The 16,860-nt window shown below is 44.3% G+C and overlaps 1 protein-coding gene and 1 non-coding gene across 13 annotated transcripts in view; both read left to right on the forward strand.

The window, feature by feature from the left end:
* Nucleotides 1-16,860, forward strand: part of CNOT1 (CCR4-NOT transcription complex subunit 1) — a 64,134-nt gene that overhangs the window by 19,978 nt on the left and 27,296 nt on the right. For 6 of the 12 annotated variants that reach the window (XM_061445442.1, XM_061445448.1, XM_061445444.1 and 3 more), the window contains 5 exons: nucleotides 1,026-1,148; nucleotides 1,378-1,529; nucleotides 5,906-6,056; nucleotides 7,370-7,571; nucleotides 7,984-8,130. In XM_061445442.1, coding sequence (XP_061301426.1) covers nucleotides 1,026-1,148; nucleotides 1,378-1,529; nucleotides 5,906-6,056; nucleotides 7,370-7,571; nucleotides 7,984-8,130 — 775 coding nt within the window. The remainder of the gene's footprint in view (nucleotides 1-1,025; nucleotides 1,149-1,377; nucleotides 1,530-5,905; nucleotides 6,057-7,369; nucleotides 7,572-7,983; nucleotides 8,131-16,860) is intronic. The other 6 variants (XM_061445446.1, XM_061445451.1, XM_061445445.1 and 3 more) reach the window with 3 other exon arrangements.
* Nucleotides 6,370-6,497, forward strand: LOC133265182 (small nucleolar RNA SNORA50). The gene has a single exon (XR_009741877.1). It is a non-coding gene; the product is annotated as a small nucleolar RNA SNORA50 (small nucleolar RNA).

Consider the following 16,860-nt stretch of genomic DNA (forward strand, 5'->3'; position numbering starts at 1 on the left):
TCTCGTGAACTAAAGACATTTTACTTGGTGCTTGCAGTAGAGTTGGTTACTGTGGCTTAGCTGACAAGTTATTTGGGAGGCAGTATAATAGACCTGATTGCTATGTGAATGTACTGTAAATCCAGGAAGAGCTTTGACTGCTTTAACCTTGAATACTGTTGAAATTGGAATACAGAAAATATCCATGAGGTAATTGTGTGAAGGTGACACTGCTAAGCTTAATGTATGGGGATTTCTTAAGAATACTGCAATGGTTTATTTGCTTACACACTCTCAAAAGAGACTGGAAGTTGTGACTAGCTTCTTTGAAGTCTTTACTGCTTCGTAAAGCTAAATACAAAATAATTGGATGTCTCAAAGTGCAAAAGCACCAGCTGCTGCTGGAAGTCAGTTTTGTTGTAGCAGTTTCTGTTTCAGAGATGAACACTTTTGAGGAGATACATTCAAAGAGCTCTGAAGAGGTTGAGCTCTGATTGCAGGGAAGTGATAGGCTCTTATGATTAATTTAGTGGCAGTGTCAACTTGGTAGCTCCACTTGCTGGTGGATATTAATAAAAAGGAATTTAAAACAGTCAATACAACATGGCTTCAAAGAAGGGATAGGATCATGATGGCAGATGAGAGCTTTTTGCTGATTTCTCTCCTTAGCAAGCTATAGGTGAAGGTGTAATACCAGTCTTTTTGTTGACAAAGCATAACAGCATGAAGAAAATTCTTTCCTGTGAAAGTGGTGGGACTCTGGCACAGGTTGCCCAGAGAAGCTGTGGCTGCTCCATCCCTGGCAGTGTTCAAGGCCAGGTTGGACAGGGCTTGGAGCAACCTGGTCTAGTGGAAGGTGTCCCTGCCTTGGATGGGAACTGGATGGTCTGAGTTCCCTTCCAATCCAAACCAGGCTGGCATTCTGTGTGATAGCAAGACTGCTTTACTAAAAACTATATGAGGATTAGAAAGGAAAAGCAGAAGGGGTGTCTGTCCTTGTGCCTTCACTTGTAGTCTTCTGATTTTTTTTATTTTTTTTCCTTTAGGCCTTGTCAATGCTGCTAAATGGTACTCCATTTGCCTTTGTTATTGATCTTGCTGCACTTGCCTCTCGACGGGAATACCTCAAACTTGATAAATGGCTCACAGATAAAATTCGGGAGCATGGGGTAAAACAGGATTTTTCTTCTTATTTCTGCACTCTATAAGTGAGAAACTTAAGTCACTTTAACAGTTTTATAAGTAGCTTTAAAGTTGTGGAAAGTCTCCATGGTCTGATAGTTCAGTGTTTTCACTGAATAATAGCTTAGTGCAGTTCCTTCCACGGTGCAGTTGCCAAGTTTGAAATCATGGCTTAGATGCTGTCTGGGAGATTTAACAGAACATTTTTTTCCTCAGGAGCCTTTCATCCAGGCCTGTATGACTTTCTTAAAGAGAAGATGTCCATCTATCCTGGGTGGCCTTGCTCCAGAAAAAGACCAACCCAAAAGTGCTCAACTTCCTCCAGAAACCTTGGCGACTATGTTGGCATGTCTTCAAGCTTGTGCTGGGTAAGGATTGCTTATGCAGAATGTGTAATCTGTTTGCAGCTTGTTTGCTGGCTTGTGCTCACAGCTGGTTTGGAATTTCACATAGAGAATGGGGCTCATGAGAGTAAATAAGCTTGCAGTCATAGATCCAGAAATATGTTTAATTTTGCACTGAAACTTCTGTTGTAGGGTAAGTCACAAGAGTTTGAGTGCTCCTGTCTTTATAATTAGGTTACCTGATCTTCGTAATGGGAGATGGCTGCTTAGTCTGATCCTGGATTGTTAATGACTAGATACAGGGTTATAATTTGGACAAGAAGGAATACAGGCCATAAGTATGGAATGGGATGGCATGTTGGAAAACAGTGACTGGGGAAAGGATATTGGGGAAAGGATATTGTGAGTATGTTAAGCAAATGTCTCTGTGGTTGCTACCCTAGCAGAAAGGGCTAATGCAGTCATTATGTATTGGAGCAAAGTGGTACAAGGTGGTTGTAAGTAATGTAACTGAGACTGAAACTAGTCATGTAACTTCTGTTGTCTTCATTTTAGACAGTCTGGAAGTAGTTAAAAGAGTGAAAAACATCCAAGATATTTCTCAAATCAGGTTGTTAAGCTAGTGTCAAGAATAAAAGGTGTGGGTCGGGGGGGGGGGGGGGGGGGCATTGTATTTGCTAGAGGGAGGGGCAAACTGCAGAAAGGCTGATGGAAACTGAAATTGGGCAAACCAGTTTTTACTGTTTTTTAAAATGACAGTGTTGTAAAATATTTGCGGTGTCATTTCTTGCTGCCGTAAGATCAAGCTGGTGTTTAACTGCAGCGGTATTTCAGAGGTGTAGCATAGTGTGACATGTGAGCCAGAGGGGTTTGAAAGCTGGAGATGGTGCTAGTTCTGGTGTTAAATTTTGACACTGAAATAGGCTGAGGTGTCTCAGTGTGTGTCTCAGGCTTCTGTTGTGTCCTTTGGTTTAGCCAGTGTTGTCTTGAAAGTTTTAAGGAACATTTTTAAAGGTATCCAGGATGATTCATGGCTCTGATGTAGGTGCCAGGAAATGAGTATCAGCATGGATTTGTCATGAAGAGTATTTGGTCTAGAAGGGAATTTGAGGTAGCTCTAAGATTATAAAATAAAGGATTCTCCTGATTTTTTTCTGTGACCTGTGCAGTTAAACTTCAAAATGCTACTTGAATATCACTCCTGAAACACAATGGATGCTATTTGAATATCACTCCTGAAATACAATGGCATGCCTCTTGGACCGAGAAGATGGCTGTTACTTTTCAACTCAGAGTACATCTTCTGCAACTACAGTTCAGAAATTACATTTATTTTACATCCTACCACATCCAGATTTTAGAGGTTTAATAGTTAATTGTAGTCTTTACTTGCATCTGACATCACTGTGTTCTGAATCTTCATATGTTACCAAGTTTTATTTATTCAGTTAATTCCAAGAGCTACTAGTTCTCTACTGGCACAATTCTCTCAGCTTTTGGTTTCTTTTTATAGCTACTTGTATTCCCTTTTATGCAAGAATGTGACCTACTTGCAGTCATTTTCCGTTTGTTAATCTCTTTGAGCTTTTAAAAGAAAATGCTAGGATTTCTTTCATGAAGCAGTTGCTTTAATTAGCTAGCTCAGGTTTCAGTCATGAATGGAAGTAGGCATTGTGAAGACTAGAAGATTAAGATCATGGTAAATATTATATATATCTGGGAGGGTAGTTCCACTTCACCAGCTGAAGTCTGGCATCTCCTAAATCTAGGGGTTTAGGAGCCACCTCCTTAATTAGGCTGTAGTTTTTCTTGTCCTGGTTTATGTCCAGGGAGATGCTTTTTTTAGCCATCAGGACCTTGCATGTTCTGAGACTCTTTTGGTTTTGGTGCCACTTGTTTACCACTGGTGAGCACTGCAGTTGTGGCATCATATAGCAGAGAGGCTTCAAAAGGCAGTAAGTGTTCCTTCTATTACTGACTGCTTTTATAATGAAGTTGGGGTGCTTGTGGGCGCCACAGGCTGAGCAAGCTTGTGACTTGGTTGCAAAGTGCCTATGAGAAGTCCTCTCCTGAAGGAGCTGCAGTGAGTTGAGAGCGCAGCAGTGTCTCTTCCATGTTGTCATGTCTAGCACAGCCCCAGTGTGTCAGTGGGTGGGGGAACAGTCTTTCCTTCTCTGTCCCTCCCTCAAGAAGAGAAGAGGCTTTTGGCTGCCTGTGCCCAAGAGAATGAAAAATCTTTGTAAAAATGGCTTAAAAAAAACCCTTGTTATTCCAGCAAGCTGGAGTTTCCCTTAAGGTGTCAGTTTTGCTCCTCTAGAGCTGTTTGCTGGCTCTCCTCCTTACTTGTGTTTCAAAAGTTCTCTTACAGTTTTCCTCTGGTTCTCTTCTAGGAATTGCATTGATTAGACTGGACACCTGAATACATTTTTACATAAAACTTGAAAGTACGATCATTTTCTTTAAGATCTACTTACCAAATCATGCCTACCTATGTACTACTTGATATAATCTGCCTTGCATGAAGGGTTTTGGTGGGGCCTTTTGTGAAAACTGCAGTTTTGTACTATCTAAAACTACTGTGATGTTTGCATCTTGATTCAGTGTGTCCTTTGATAAAGAAGTTGTCCTGCCATCTAGAAACTGAAGGTTATGGTATTAGTGGTTTGCTCCAAAGCACTAATGGCCTAACTAGTCACCGTCTCAAACTCTATGAATGTAAGCCTGGTTTAGTCTTCATTGTGGGCTGTTTTTTATCTATCCCCTATAAAAAAAAGGGGGGAGAGCCAAAAGATGGTGGTAACCATGTGAGAACCCAGCTCTTCAGTCCCCAGTCCTGTTCCCTGTTTAGCTGCGGTGCTGTACAGTCTTGGAATGCCTCCTACATCAGAAAAAAGCCCTGTTCAGAAAAAAAGCCTGTTAGTTGGTCATACATACATTTGAATGTTGAGATTTCTGAGTCTGTGGCATTGGAATGTAGGCAAATACATTCTGTAGTTACTGAGCCTACCACATGCCATGCTGAAAGCCCTGTCTTCAGGTCTGGGTCCACTTTCTCAAAGCAACTCCCTCTGAGTTTTTTCATTTGAAGTTAGGTTTCTGATTGCTGTTTGATAAATCCCACAAGCTCCTTGCTTTTAAAATTACTTGCCTTGGTGAGAGGGTGTTAAAGCACGTAAAGAAACAGCTTATGGAACAGTTGATAAAATGTTCGTTGCCCTATATGGAAACCTGCTCACCAGATTCCCATGTCTTGGGTGAGCTAATAGTGTTAAAAAATAACTGGAAGCTGATAGCTGTGTGTTAGCCTGTAATGGGATACTTGCCAAAGCTGAAGGTTGATCTGCACTTTGTTTTTCTGCCTTAATTGTCAGGATGGTTCCTCTTTCTTTCCCCTCACCCCAAAAGCTGTGCAGTAAAAGCTTGTGTAAATTGAGTTAAAATGAGGAATCTTCAGAGAAGGTAACAAGAGTGCGTTGGAAAGCCATAAACAGTTGGCTGTATTTTCCAAAAGGAAAACGTCAGTTTTGTGTTAGTGTGCTTGTGGTTAGGTATGTCCGCAGCAGAGCTGGCTTTCCTTCTGCTTTAGGAACCTGGCAGCCAGACATGGAATACCTTGGAAAGAAGTACTGACTGCTCTTGATTGTGTAGTGTCTTAATTTGGAAGTTTGAACTCTGTTGGCTTTTGAGTACAATTTCCTTGATTACTTTGATTTCCTTTTTGTTTTGGTTTCATGTTAATGCAGGAAGCATGTTTCAGTTCAGACAGATGAATTTCAGTGGAGCGGGTGATGGTATTCACCTCTCATTTTTTGTCTTCTGAGTGTGTAAACTAAGCTTTAGTCATGTTGTATCTCCTTTTGGAGAGATCTTGTGTGTAATGTGGGTTCAGAATGGGAATAATCACAAACTGTGATGTCAGGACAGGAAGGAGCCTTGAGGAGCAGATTTAAGCAAGTGATCACCACATCATTATTGTGTGGTTGAATTCATGAGGCTGAGCTGTATAGAGCCCATAATGTGAACAACAGCAGTCAAAGTGTTGTAGATAGTCTGCTCTTCCAAGGACTGCTGGAGCCATGTAGGTACATATCCAAGCTTTCTGCAAGTCATTATTTGCTGGGGTAACTGTAAAGCAGTATTTGCATTAGTGGAAACAAAGGAATATTCTGTTGGAGATTAATTTTTAGAAATACAGTTTAGAATTATCTGTTTAAATACAGCTGTTTCTCTTGGGACATGTAGCACAAATTTTGCGAGTAACAAAATATAGCTTCTGCTGGGGGTTGCTTTGAAGCTTCTATTGGTGAAGTGTGACCCAAATTTCTGTAAGAAAACCAAATAAATAGGGGCTCTAGTTTGAGAACTGTTGCATGGCTCGCTACCCTACTTCCATGTTGTAGGAGTGTTTCTCAGGAGCTGTCGGAGACAATCCTCACCATGGTAGCTAACTGCAGCAATGTCATGAATAAAGCCAGGCAGCCACCACCTGGAGTCATGCCCAAAGGACGCCCGCCCAGCGCTAGCAGCTTGGATGCCATCTCTCCTGTACAGGTAGATGAATAATGTGATGTGTTTTTAGAAGCTGGTGTTTTACCACTAGTTCCACTCCACTGTTTAAACACTTTTCAGCAGAACTAAGTGAAACATGATCTGGATCCCTTAGTTTTATGCTTGCATGTCTAGATAACTTGCTTGTAACTGCAGAATAATGCATGAGGGTTGTATGTCAGAGCTATCTTCATGGATGCCTGTAAGATAACTGAAGTATAGCAGGATGGTAGCACTGAGGAGGGATAGAGATTTGGTTTATTTAAAATAAGTGTTTCTTTTGAAGTGCTAAAATGTACTAAGACTTGTGAAAATTAAGCACTGCCTTTGAGCCTCATGTGTCTTGTTTGTAGCTTCACTGACCAAGCAACAGTGCTAGAGCATAAGGACTTGTAACTGGGGCTCTTCAGCTCTCAACTGCTCTTTTAAAAACAAAGTACATTTAAGCTACTCCCTGCCACTCATCATCCCTTCCTCCTCTGAGAGCAACACATTACAGACAGGTTTTGCTTCTAGCTATTATATTCACTGTCAGATTTTAAAACAGTGACAAGTGTTTTCACATGCATTAGTGGCAGTTCAGCATTTAAGAATGTCTGAAGCATCATTTAAACTAAATAGAGAAAGCAGTTTCCTTGTAAATTGCTGCTTTATTGAAGTTCCTCATCAGATCTACCAGGTATCTTGGCAACTTGCTGCAAATAACTGCAGTGAATAAATGGAGCAGCAGATGTTATTTGTAGTCGTGCTGTCTTTTGGGTAGGAAACTGTTTTCTGCTGTTGCTAGTCAGGAGCTCTTAAGTTACTGCTTTGTTAGCTGGTATTGTTCCTCCCTCCTGCTTATCACTCAGGTATTACTGTGAAGACTGGATTCAGGTATTTTTACCTGTGAAAACTGGGCATAACGGGATCCTTCAGACAGTCAAAAATACTCTATAAGCTTGATATGAAATAGCCTTTAAGTCTTGGGGTGATGTCTGAGGTTGTAAACTGCAGAGCATAAACTAGTACAAACATGCTGCTACTTAACAAGCGTTTACTGTTGTTAAACTTAGGTGGAGACTATGGAACAATTGGCCTTTCTGTAAAACCTCTGATAGAATAGGAGTTTGTGGGATCGTAGAATTAAAAATGAAACGGTATTCTGTAGACAAATTTTTTGGGGGTGATCTGGATGACTTGAGAATCATGCAGTAAACATGCAAAAGAGCTCTTCTCAGGAATGTCTTGATACATTGCTGTCTCTGTACAAAACCTGCCAAAAATCAGCTTGATTTGGGTTCATGTATGTCTGTGTATAATCTTCCTTTCTTCAGATCGACTCACTTGCAGGAATGGCATCTCTTAGCTTAGGTGGTTCAGCTGCTCCTCACACTCAGAGCATGCAAGGCTTCCCTCCAAACTTGGGCTCTGCATTCAGTACTCCACAGTCACCAGCAAAAGCGTTCCCCCCTCTTTCTACCCAAAACCAGACAACGGGCTTCAGTGGCATTGGAGGACTGTCTTCACAGCTTCCAGGTACTGCTATCCAGTGGAGTGGTTTGTATTTGTGACATATTGGAACTAAGGCACTATTACTGCTGTGGTTGGAAATTACTGGGCTGACAGCTCTGTGTCGTGGGAGGGAATTACACAGTCCTTGCTCCTAGGTTGCTTCTTAAACTGGAATGTTGAACTGCAGTAGGTAAAAAGTTTGAGAATCAAGAGGGGTAAATTTTGGCAGATTTTGGTAGCTTTATTTTATATTAAGACAGATATGAAGAATTGCATGAGAGAAAACTGCATAATATTAGACAGTTACGAAGTTCTAGAGCTTGGAGTTGGAAACAACAAGTGCCTGGAATGATGAGTGTGTATTGTAGAGGGTACAACTGAGATTACAAGCTGTTTGCTTTTTAGTAGGAGGTCTTACTATGGGTTTCTGTTTCAGTAGGTGGTCTTACTACGGGTAGCCTGACTGGCATAGGAACTGGAGCCCTGGGCATTCCTGCGGTGAACAATGACCCCTTCGTGCAAAGGAAGCTGAGCACATCTGGACTGAACCAGCCTACATTCCAGCAGAGTAAGATGAAACCTTGTAAGTGGTAGTGTTGTCTGTGGCTGTGAAGTGTGACTGTGTTACGGAGTTAACCTGCATTTTCTTCAGGGGAGGCTTGGCTCTGTAGGCGGTAAATGTTAGAAGCTGTGAAGTGGCTCTTGTATTATGCCATTAATGTGGAAAAGGTGCTTCTGAACTCTGTATTGAAACCTTGCCAAGTGGCTGGGGTGAGAGTTAAAAAGCTATTAGCATAAAAACGTAACATGGTGGATTTGCATGAACAGTGTTTGTGTCATATTTTGTTGTGCTGTGTTTTGAACAAAAGTTTTGTCCTTTTTGCAGAGAACTGTATGCATCTGGTAAGAGGGTTATTTTGGGTTTGTAACAAGGTTAAACAAAGCTACTGGGATAAGGTGCTCTTGCAGCAGAGAACTTGACAGATGAAGCAGTGAATCAGACTGCAAAATGGGATGCAAATAAAACTAACAAAAGTTGGTGGGGAGATGGTTTTTGGAAGGAATAATTTGGTTCCTAATACTGAGCCATTATTCTTTATTCATTTATGCCTCTAAAGTATGCTCACAACTAAATGTTTGAGCAATCAGCTGTTGCCTTTAGGAGGCATAGCCATATGCTAAACCTTCCACACTCCTCATACTGTGTGTTTCCTTCAATAGCTCCTCCATGAAAGCAAAGTTACTGATCTGTACAGATGGAGGCAGCTGTATTGACCAGTGCTTTATATTTTGGGGCTTGAACATCCAGTGCAAACTTGCTGTCGTGGTTTAAGCCCAGCTGGTAATTCAGAACCATGCAGCTGCTTGCTCACTCTCCACCCCATCCTTTTTCCTCACCCTGCTCCTGGAGGGATGGGGAGGAGAATCAAAAGAATGTAACTCCCATGGGTTGAGATAAGAGCAGTCCAGTAACTAAGGTATAACACAAAACCACTACTGCTACCACCAATAGTAATAATGATGAGGGAAATAACAGGGGAAGAGAATGCAAGCGCTCACCAGCTGCTGACCAATACCCAGCCCGACCCGAGCAGTAATCTAGCCCTTCCAGGTAACTCCCCCCAGTTTATATACTGGGCATGATGTGCTATGGTATGCAATACCCCTTTGGCTAGTTTGGGTCAGGGGTCCTCTTTCTCCTTCCTGGCTTCCCCTCCTCCCTGACAGAGCATGAGACTGAGGAACTCCTTGGTCAGAGTAAACACTACTGAGCAGCAACTGAGAACATCGGTGTTATCAGCGCTGTTCCCAGGCTGAAAGTCAAAAACACAGCTCTGCACCAGCTATTAAGAAGGAGAAAAATGACTGCTACTGCTGAACCCAGGACAGTATCCACCCCTTATTCCACACCGTTCATGTCATGCTCAGATCTCACATTTTTCAATATACCATCACTTGTCTCATATATATATGTGTATCTATATGAGATATATATATCTATATGTGTATGTATATCTATATATGTACATACACACACAAAGAGATACCATTCCTTAGTGCATGGACAAATCCCTATAAAGCTGCTGAGTTTGTCCAGTCCATGATGTCAGGCTCCATCTCTTGTAACAGTCTTTCAGACAGTGTGCAGTGTTGAATTGTTGCGTGTTGATGACACTGCAGAACTCGTCTGGTTTCATTAAATTTCATTCTTTGTTGGGATGATGGTTGAAGGGAAGTCGGAGCCAGTCACTGATGACCTGAAGACATCTAGTTGGTGGGCTATAAAAGCATTACACAGCAGGCAACGGCATACAATTGAGTTCACTGGCTGTTTTCCCCTAAAATCAAATCCCCTTGAGGTGCACATCAGACTTCCCCATCTTCCCTTTTTACCAAGTATGTCTGGGTCCCTGAGCAAAAGCAATCCCATGAGTGGGTTTGCCTTTACCTGAAGCAGGAATAACCCAGCCTGTCTTCCCCAGCAAATTCTTTATCTGCACCATAGGAACTTTATCCCCTTCTACAGTATGTAAAAGTTCTGAGTGGGCTGAGCCAGCTATGTTGGCAGATCCTCTGGTGTTGACCAGCTAGGTGGCGTTTGGTAAATGTGTATCCCAATGTTTGAAAGTCCTACCACCTATTGCTCTCAGTGTAGTTTTAACAGCCCATTGTACCGTTCAGTTTTCCCAGAGGCTGGTGCATGGTAGGGAATGTGATGCACCCACTGAATGCCATGCTTTTTGGCCCAAGTGTCTATAAGATTATTCCAGAAATGAGTCCCATTGTCTGACTCAGTTCTCTCTGGGGTGCTGTGTCACCACAAAATCTGTTTCTCAAGGCCCAGGATAGTGTTCCGGGCAGTGGCATGGGGCACAGCGTATGTTTCCAGCCATCCGGTGGTTGCTTCCACCATGGTAAGCACATGGCGCTTGCCTTGGCGGGTTGTCGGCAGTGTGATATAATCAATCTGCCAGGCCTTCTCGTATTTGTACTTCAGGCATCATTGTCCATACCAAAGAGGCTTTAACCGCTTGACTTGCCTAATTGCAGCACACGTTTCACACTCATGAATAACCTGGACAATAGTGTCCATTATTAAGTCCACCCATTGATCACAAGCCCATCTTTGTGTTCCGTCTCTGCCCTGATGGCCCGAAGTGTCATGGGCCCACCAGGCCGAAAATAATTCACCTTTATGTTGCCAATCTAAGTGCATCTGAGCCACTGTAGTCTTAGCAACTTTATCCACTTGGTTGTTCTGGTGTTCCTCAGTGGCCCAACTCTTGGGTACATGGGCATCTACATGGCATACCTTCAACACCAGGTTCTGCACCCAGCCAGTGATAATCTTGCCACAGTGCAGCAGCCCAGATGGGTTTACCTCTGCGTTGTCAGTTGCTCTGCTTCCATTGCTGCAACCACCCCCAGAGGTCATTTGCCACCATCCATGAGTCAGTATAGAGATAAAGTACTGGCCACTTCTATTGTTCAGCAATGTCCAGGGCCAGCTGGATAGCTTTCACCTCTGCAAACTGACTCGATTCACCCTCTCCTTCAGCAGTTTCTGCAGCTTGTCATCGGGGACTCCATACAGCTGCCTTCCATCTCTGCTTTCCCGCAATACGGCAAGACCCATCACTAAATGAGTCATATTGCTTTTCACTTTCTGATAGTTCATTATATGGTGGGGCCTCTTCAGCGCACATCACTTCCTTCTCTGGTGACGTTCCACAGTCTTTGCCCTTTGGCCAGTCCATGATGACTTCTACAATTCCTGGACAACTGGGATTTCCTATTTGAGCTTGTTGTGTAATTAGTGCAGCCCGCTTACTCCATGTAGCATTGGTTGTATGATGTGTAGAGGGGACCCTGCCTTTGAACATCCAGCCCAGGACAGGCAACTGGGATGCCAGGAGGAGCTGTGCTTCAGTGCCAATCACTTCCGAAGCAGCTCGAACCCCTTCATAGGCTGCCAGTATCTCTTTTTCAGTTGGGGTATAGCTGGCCTCAGATCCTCTGTATCCCTGACTCCAAAAGCCAAGGAGTCAACCTCGAGTCTCCCCTGGAGCTTTCTGCCAGAGGTTCCAGGTAGGACCATTCTCCCTGGCTGCAGTGTACAGTACATTTTTCATGTCTGGCCCAATCCAGACTGGTCCAAGGGCTACTGCATGAACTATCTCATTTAATTTGTTCAAAGGGCTGTTGTTGCTCAGGACCCCATTTGAAATCATTCTTCTTCTGGGTTACATGGTAGAGAGGTCTTACAATCAAACTGTAATTTGGGATGTGCATTCTCTAGAACTGCACAGAACCCAAGAAAGTTTGTGTTTCTTTCTTATTAGTTGGTGGAGACATTGCTGTTATCTTGTTGATCACATCTTGGGGATCTGGCAACATCCATCTTGCCATTTTATTCCCAAAAATTGAATCTCCTGTGCAGGTCCCTCTCTTTTATGGCAAAACTGGCATTTAGCAGGATTTGGATTATTTTCCTCCTTTTCTCAAAAACTTCTACTGTATTGCCCCACATGATAATGTCATCAATGTATTGCAGGTGTTCTGTTCCAGTGCAGTCTGGATCAGTCCAGGGCAGATGGTAGGCCTGTGTTTCCACCCATGGGACAGTCAGTTCCAAGTGTACTGGACACCCCTCCAAGTCAAAGCAAACTGTGGCCTGCACTCTGCTGGCAAAGGAATTGAGAAAAATGCATTGGCAATATCAGTACTGGCATACCACTTGGCTGCCTTTGACTTCGGTTCATATTGAAGTTCTAGCATGTCCAGTATGGCAGCACTCAATGGTAGTGTGACTTCATTCAGGCCACGAATAGTCTACTGTAGGTCTCCCCTCTCTGTTACTTTCACACTGGCCATAGGGGCTATTAAAGGGTGAGCGGGTCCTGCTGATCACTTCTTGGCTCTCCAGTCTACGGATCAGCTTAGGGGATCAGCTTAGGGGTGGGAATCAGGGAGTTTTCGTTGGTGCAGTATTACTGCCAGTGCACTGTTGTGGTCGCAGTTGGCACTTGTTGTCCTTCGACCTTCAGGAACCCCACAACAGAAGGATCCTCTTGAGAGACCAGGCAAGGTAGACAGCTGCTCAGTTTCCTCAGTCTCCAAAGCAGCAATACCAAAAGCCCATCGGTACCCATTTGGGTCTTTGAAATACCCTCTCCTGAGATGGTCTATGAGAAGGATGCATGGAGCCTCTGGACCAGTGACAATGGGGTGCTTTTGCCACTTCCTCCTAGTCAGGCTGATTTCAGCCTCCAGAACAGTCAACTCTCATGATCCTCCTGTCACTCCAGAAATATAAATGGGTTCCACCCCTTGACAGCTTGATGGCATCAGGGTACACTGTGCACCGGTGTTTACTAGAGCCTTATACTTCTGTGGGACTGATGTGTTAGGCCATCTGATTCACACAGTCTAGTAAATCCAGTTGTCCCTTGCCTCCACCTGGCTGGAGGGAGGGCCCCTCTAATTGTGATCGGAGTTAGATCATAGAATCATAGAGTCATAGAATCGTAGAATAGTTAGGGTTGGAAAGGATCTTAAGAACATGTAGTTCCAGCTCCCCTGCCATGGGTAGGGACATCTCACACTAAACCATGTCACCCAAGGCTCTGTCCAGCCTGGCCTTGAACACTGCCAGGGACAGAGCATTCACAGCTTCCCTGGACAACCCATTCCAGTGCCTCACCACCCTAACAGGAAAGAATTTCCTCCTTATATCCAGTCTAAACTTCCCCTGTTTAAGTTTTAACCCATTACCCCTTGTCCTATCACTACAGTCCTTAATGAAAGAGTCCCTCCCCAGCATTCTTGTAAGCCCCCTTCAGATGCTGGAAGGCTGCTGCGTAGGTCTCCATGCAGCCTTCTCTACTCCAGGCTGAACAGCCCCAACTTTCTCAGCCTATCTTCATAGGGGAGGGTCTCCAGTCCCCTGATCATCCTCTTGGTCCTCCTCTGGACTTGTTCCAACAGTTTCATGTCCTTTTTATGTTGAGGACACCAGAACTGCACACAATACTCCAAGTGAGGTCTCACAAGAGCAAAGTAGAGGGGTAGGATCACCTCCTTCGACCTGCTGGTCACGCTCCTTTTGATGCAGCCCAGGATGCAGTTGGGTTTCTGGGCTGCAAGCACACACTGAAGCCGACTCATGTTCATTTTCTCATTGACCAACACCCCCAAGTCCTTCTCCACAGGGCTGCTCTGAATCTCATCTCTGCCCAACCTGTAGCTGTGCCTGGGATTGCTCCGACCCAGGTGCAGGACCTTGCATGCGGCGTGGTTACGCTTCGTAAGGGTGGCATCAGCCCACCTCACAAGCATGTCAAGTCCCTCTGGATGCCATTCCTTCCCCCCAGCATATCAACCAAACCGCACAGCTTGGTGTCATCAACAAACTTGCTGAAGACAACACTCAGTCCCACTTTCCATGTCACTGACAAAGATGTTGAACAAGACCAGTCCCAACACTGATTCCTGAGGGACACCACTCGTTACTGGTCTCCAGCTGGACATTGAGCCATTGACCACAACTCTTTGCATGCGGCCATGTAGCCAGTTTTTTATCCACCAAGTGGTCCATCTATCAAATCGATTGATGTTGGTTACTTACATCTTGTAGAAAGGGATTAGTCTTCTTTATCCCATGAGCTGGAGTAAAATCAGCTCTTCCACTCCTCCATCTGGGAACCTGCTAATCAGAGACTGAAGCCACAGCTTTCATGGGATGATCATCCTTGACCTTTGTTCTCCTCCTGAGTTCACACACCCATTTCTCCAGAGCTCAGATAGGTTTTCCATCCCACTTCCTTATGTCTTTTCCATGATCCCGCAGGTAAAACCATAGGGTGGCCTGTGGCATGTACCTCCTATATCTTCTCTCTCGAGCAGTAGGACGCTGACAGCTGAGACGTGTGTTGGTACACATGAGGAGCTGGATAGATCAGATAGATCATCCCTCAATTGTTTGAACTCCTGGGACAGTTTTTCCACAGCTGAAATGATGGAAGGGGTGAGACTGTCTTTGAATTCTTGGAGCTGGTGAATCATTTTATCTGCTGTTGGTCGTACTACATCATGCGACGTTATTGATGCCAGTGAGTGGGCATATAATGATGGTTCAGTCCATGTAAATTTCAGCCACGTGTGTTGTGTACATTCGACTTCATCTGGTTCTACGGATGCATTCCCAGCATCCGGCCTATGACAGGTCGTCTCTACAATGGCTCATGCGCTTAGAGGGTGGATGCCGTTCTCTGTTGAGGTCCAGTTGGCCAAACGACTCCTAACATCATGCTTGTACGGAAACCTTTCTTTCACAGCTGCCAAGAGCCACCTCCAAAGGCTGAGGGACCGTTTCTCTTTTGCAATTGCTTTGTCAATTCCTCCTTACCTGGCAAATGATCCCAGCTGCTTAGCTTCCCTACCTTCTAGTTCATGACCATTGGCTCCATTGTCCCAGCACTGGAGCAACCAGGTGATGATGTGCTCTGTGGATGACAGTGAAATCTTTTCACATATTCCATAGCTCGGTTGAGGTCTGGGGTCAAGAAGTCACCTCTTCTTCCTCTGATCTGTGAAATGATAACTCTGGTTCAGATGCTGTCCCATGTGGTAACTGCAGTGGTTCTTCATCTTTCTTCATTGTATGGGTTGGGTTATGTGCCTCTTGTTTGCTTTTCCCCTTGCTTACAGGGGCAACTGATATTGGCACAAACTGGTCCTTAGATGCAGTGATTATCACTGTGATTGGAGTGTGTGTAGTATCTGTTGTCAGGGTTGGTGCAGCTGCTGTGCTTGGGGGTTGAGTAGCACAGCAGCTGAGTTGTCTGTTGCTGTCAGGCTTTGAGTACCTGCTCTACTTGTTGCTGGGGTTGGTGTAGTTGCTGTACTTGGAGTAGCTCCATTGCCTGTTGTAGTCAGAGTTTGAGTAGCTGCTGTATTTGTCACTGGGATTGGGGTAGCTGCTGTACTTGGAGTAGCTGCGTTGTCTGTTGTAGTCAGAGTTTGAGTAGCTGCTGTACTTGTCACTGGGGCTGATGTAGCTGCATTGTCTGTTGCTTTGCCTTCAGATCCAGAGGCATCTTTTTCCCTTTGAAGGTGCTGGATAGTGTTGACCAGGGCTCTGCAAGCGTAGGCCAAGCCCCAGCACATTGCCATGATTTGTCCCTCTCTGGTGTGACCAGGATGGCAACACACCTCATTTAAGTGTTTTACTAATTTTTCTGGATTTTGCACTTGTTCGGTGGTGAAGTTCCAAAGCACTGGAGGGGCCCACTGGCCTAGATACTTGCCCATACTATCCCACACACCCTGCCACTCATGACTGCCCAGCCTTGGGGAAAATCTCTTGGTCCTCCTGTATCATCATTTAACCCTAGACAAGACCCAAACCCGAGTCTCCTTAACTTTCGAGATCAGATGACATGGTCGTGGGTAAAACACACTCTGTATGCATGCCAACATAGTGATCCTCATCACAATCAGCAGGCAGGTCTCAAGGGTACCCAAACACCATTCAAACCAGTCAGAACTCTCATATGATGCTGTAGATAGTCTGGTGGGGGAGCTGGTAGTGCAAGGGAATGTCTCCTTCATAGGTTGACCATCTGAGGAGGTTAGAAAAGATGTGTAATTGCTAAACACTTCCATTATATATCTCCCAAAGTATAGAGGTGAAAACCACACTAGGAGTGCAAGCCAGATCAGTTTCATGATCAATGAGTTTATTGTATAACAAGTCATTACCATAAAGTACAGCTAAACAAGAACCTTGGCCCAAGCCCCCCAGCTGATAAAACACTAAAACAGCAAATACCAGCCGTAAGTAAGGTACGGCATGCTGAAAAGCTGAGATCTAGAGGAACAACTTTGAGAGCCAATATATCAGCATTGTGATGAGTGACTATTAATCTGAAACAATGAATGCTTATCACAAATACGATTAGAGAGACTCTAGTCAGATCTGTCGTTATCAACCCCTTGGGCGCCACAAAGAACTGATGTGGTTTAAGCCCAGCCGGTAATTCAGAACCACACAGACGCTTGCTCACGCGCCCCCCCCCCCCCCCCCCCCCCTTCTTCTTCCCCTTGCTCCTGGAGGGATGGGGAGGAGAATCAAAAGAATGTAAATCGGATGGATTGAGATAAGAGCAATCCAGTAACTAAAGTGTAACACAAAATCACTACTGCTGCCAGCAATGATAATAATGATAAGGGAAATAACGAGGGAAGAGAGTACCAGAGCTCACCAGCTGCTGACCAATACCCAGCCTGACCCGAGCAGTGATCTAGCCCT

This window comes from Pezoporus flaviventris, unplaced genomic scaffold, assembly GCF_033815535.1.
Source record: "Pezoporus flaviventris isolate CSIRO_AGI_PZ_B2104156 unplaced genomic scaffold, CSIRO_AGI_Pfla_v1 ptg000004l, whole genome shotgun sequence".
Classification (NCBI taxonomy): domain Eukaryota; kingdom Metazoa; phylum Chordata; class Aves; order Psittaciformes; family Psittacidae; genus Pezoporus; species Pezoporus flaviventris.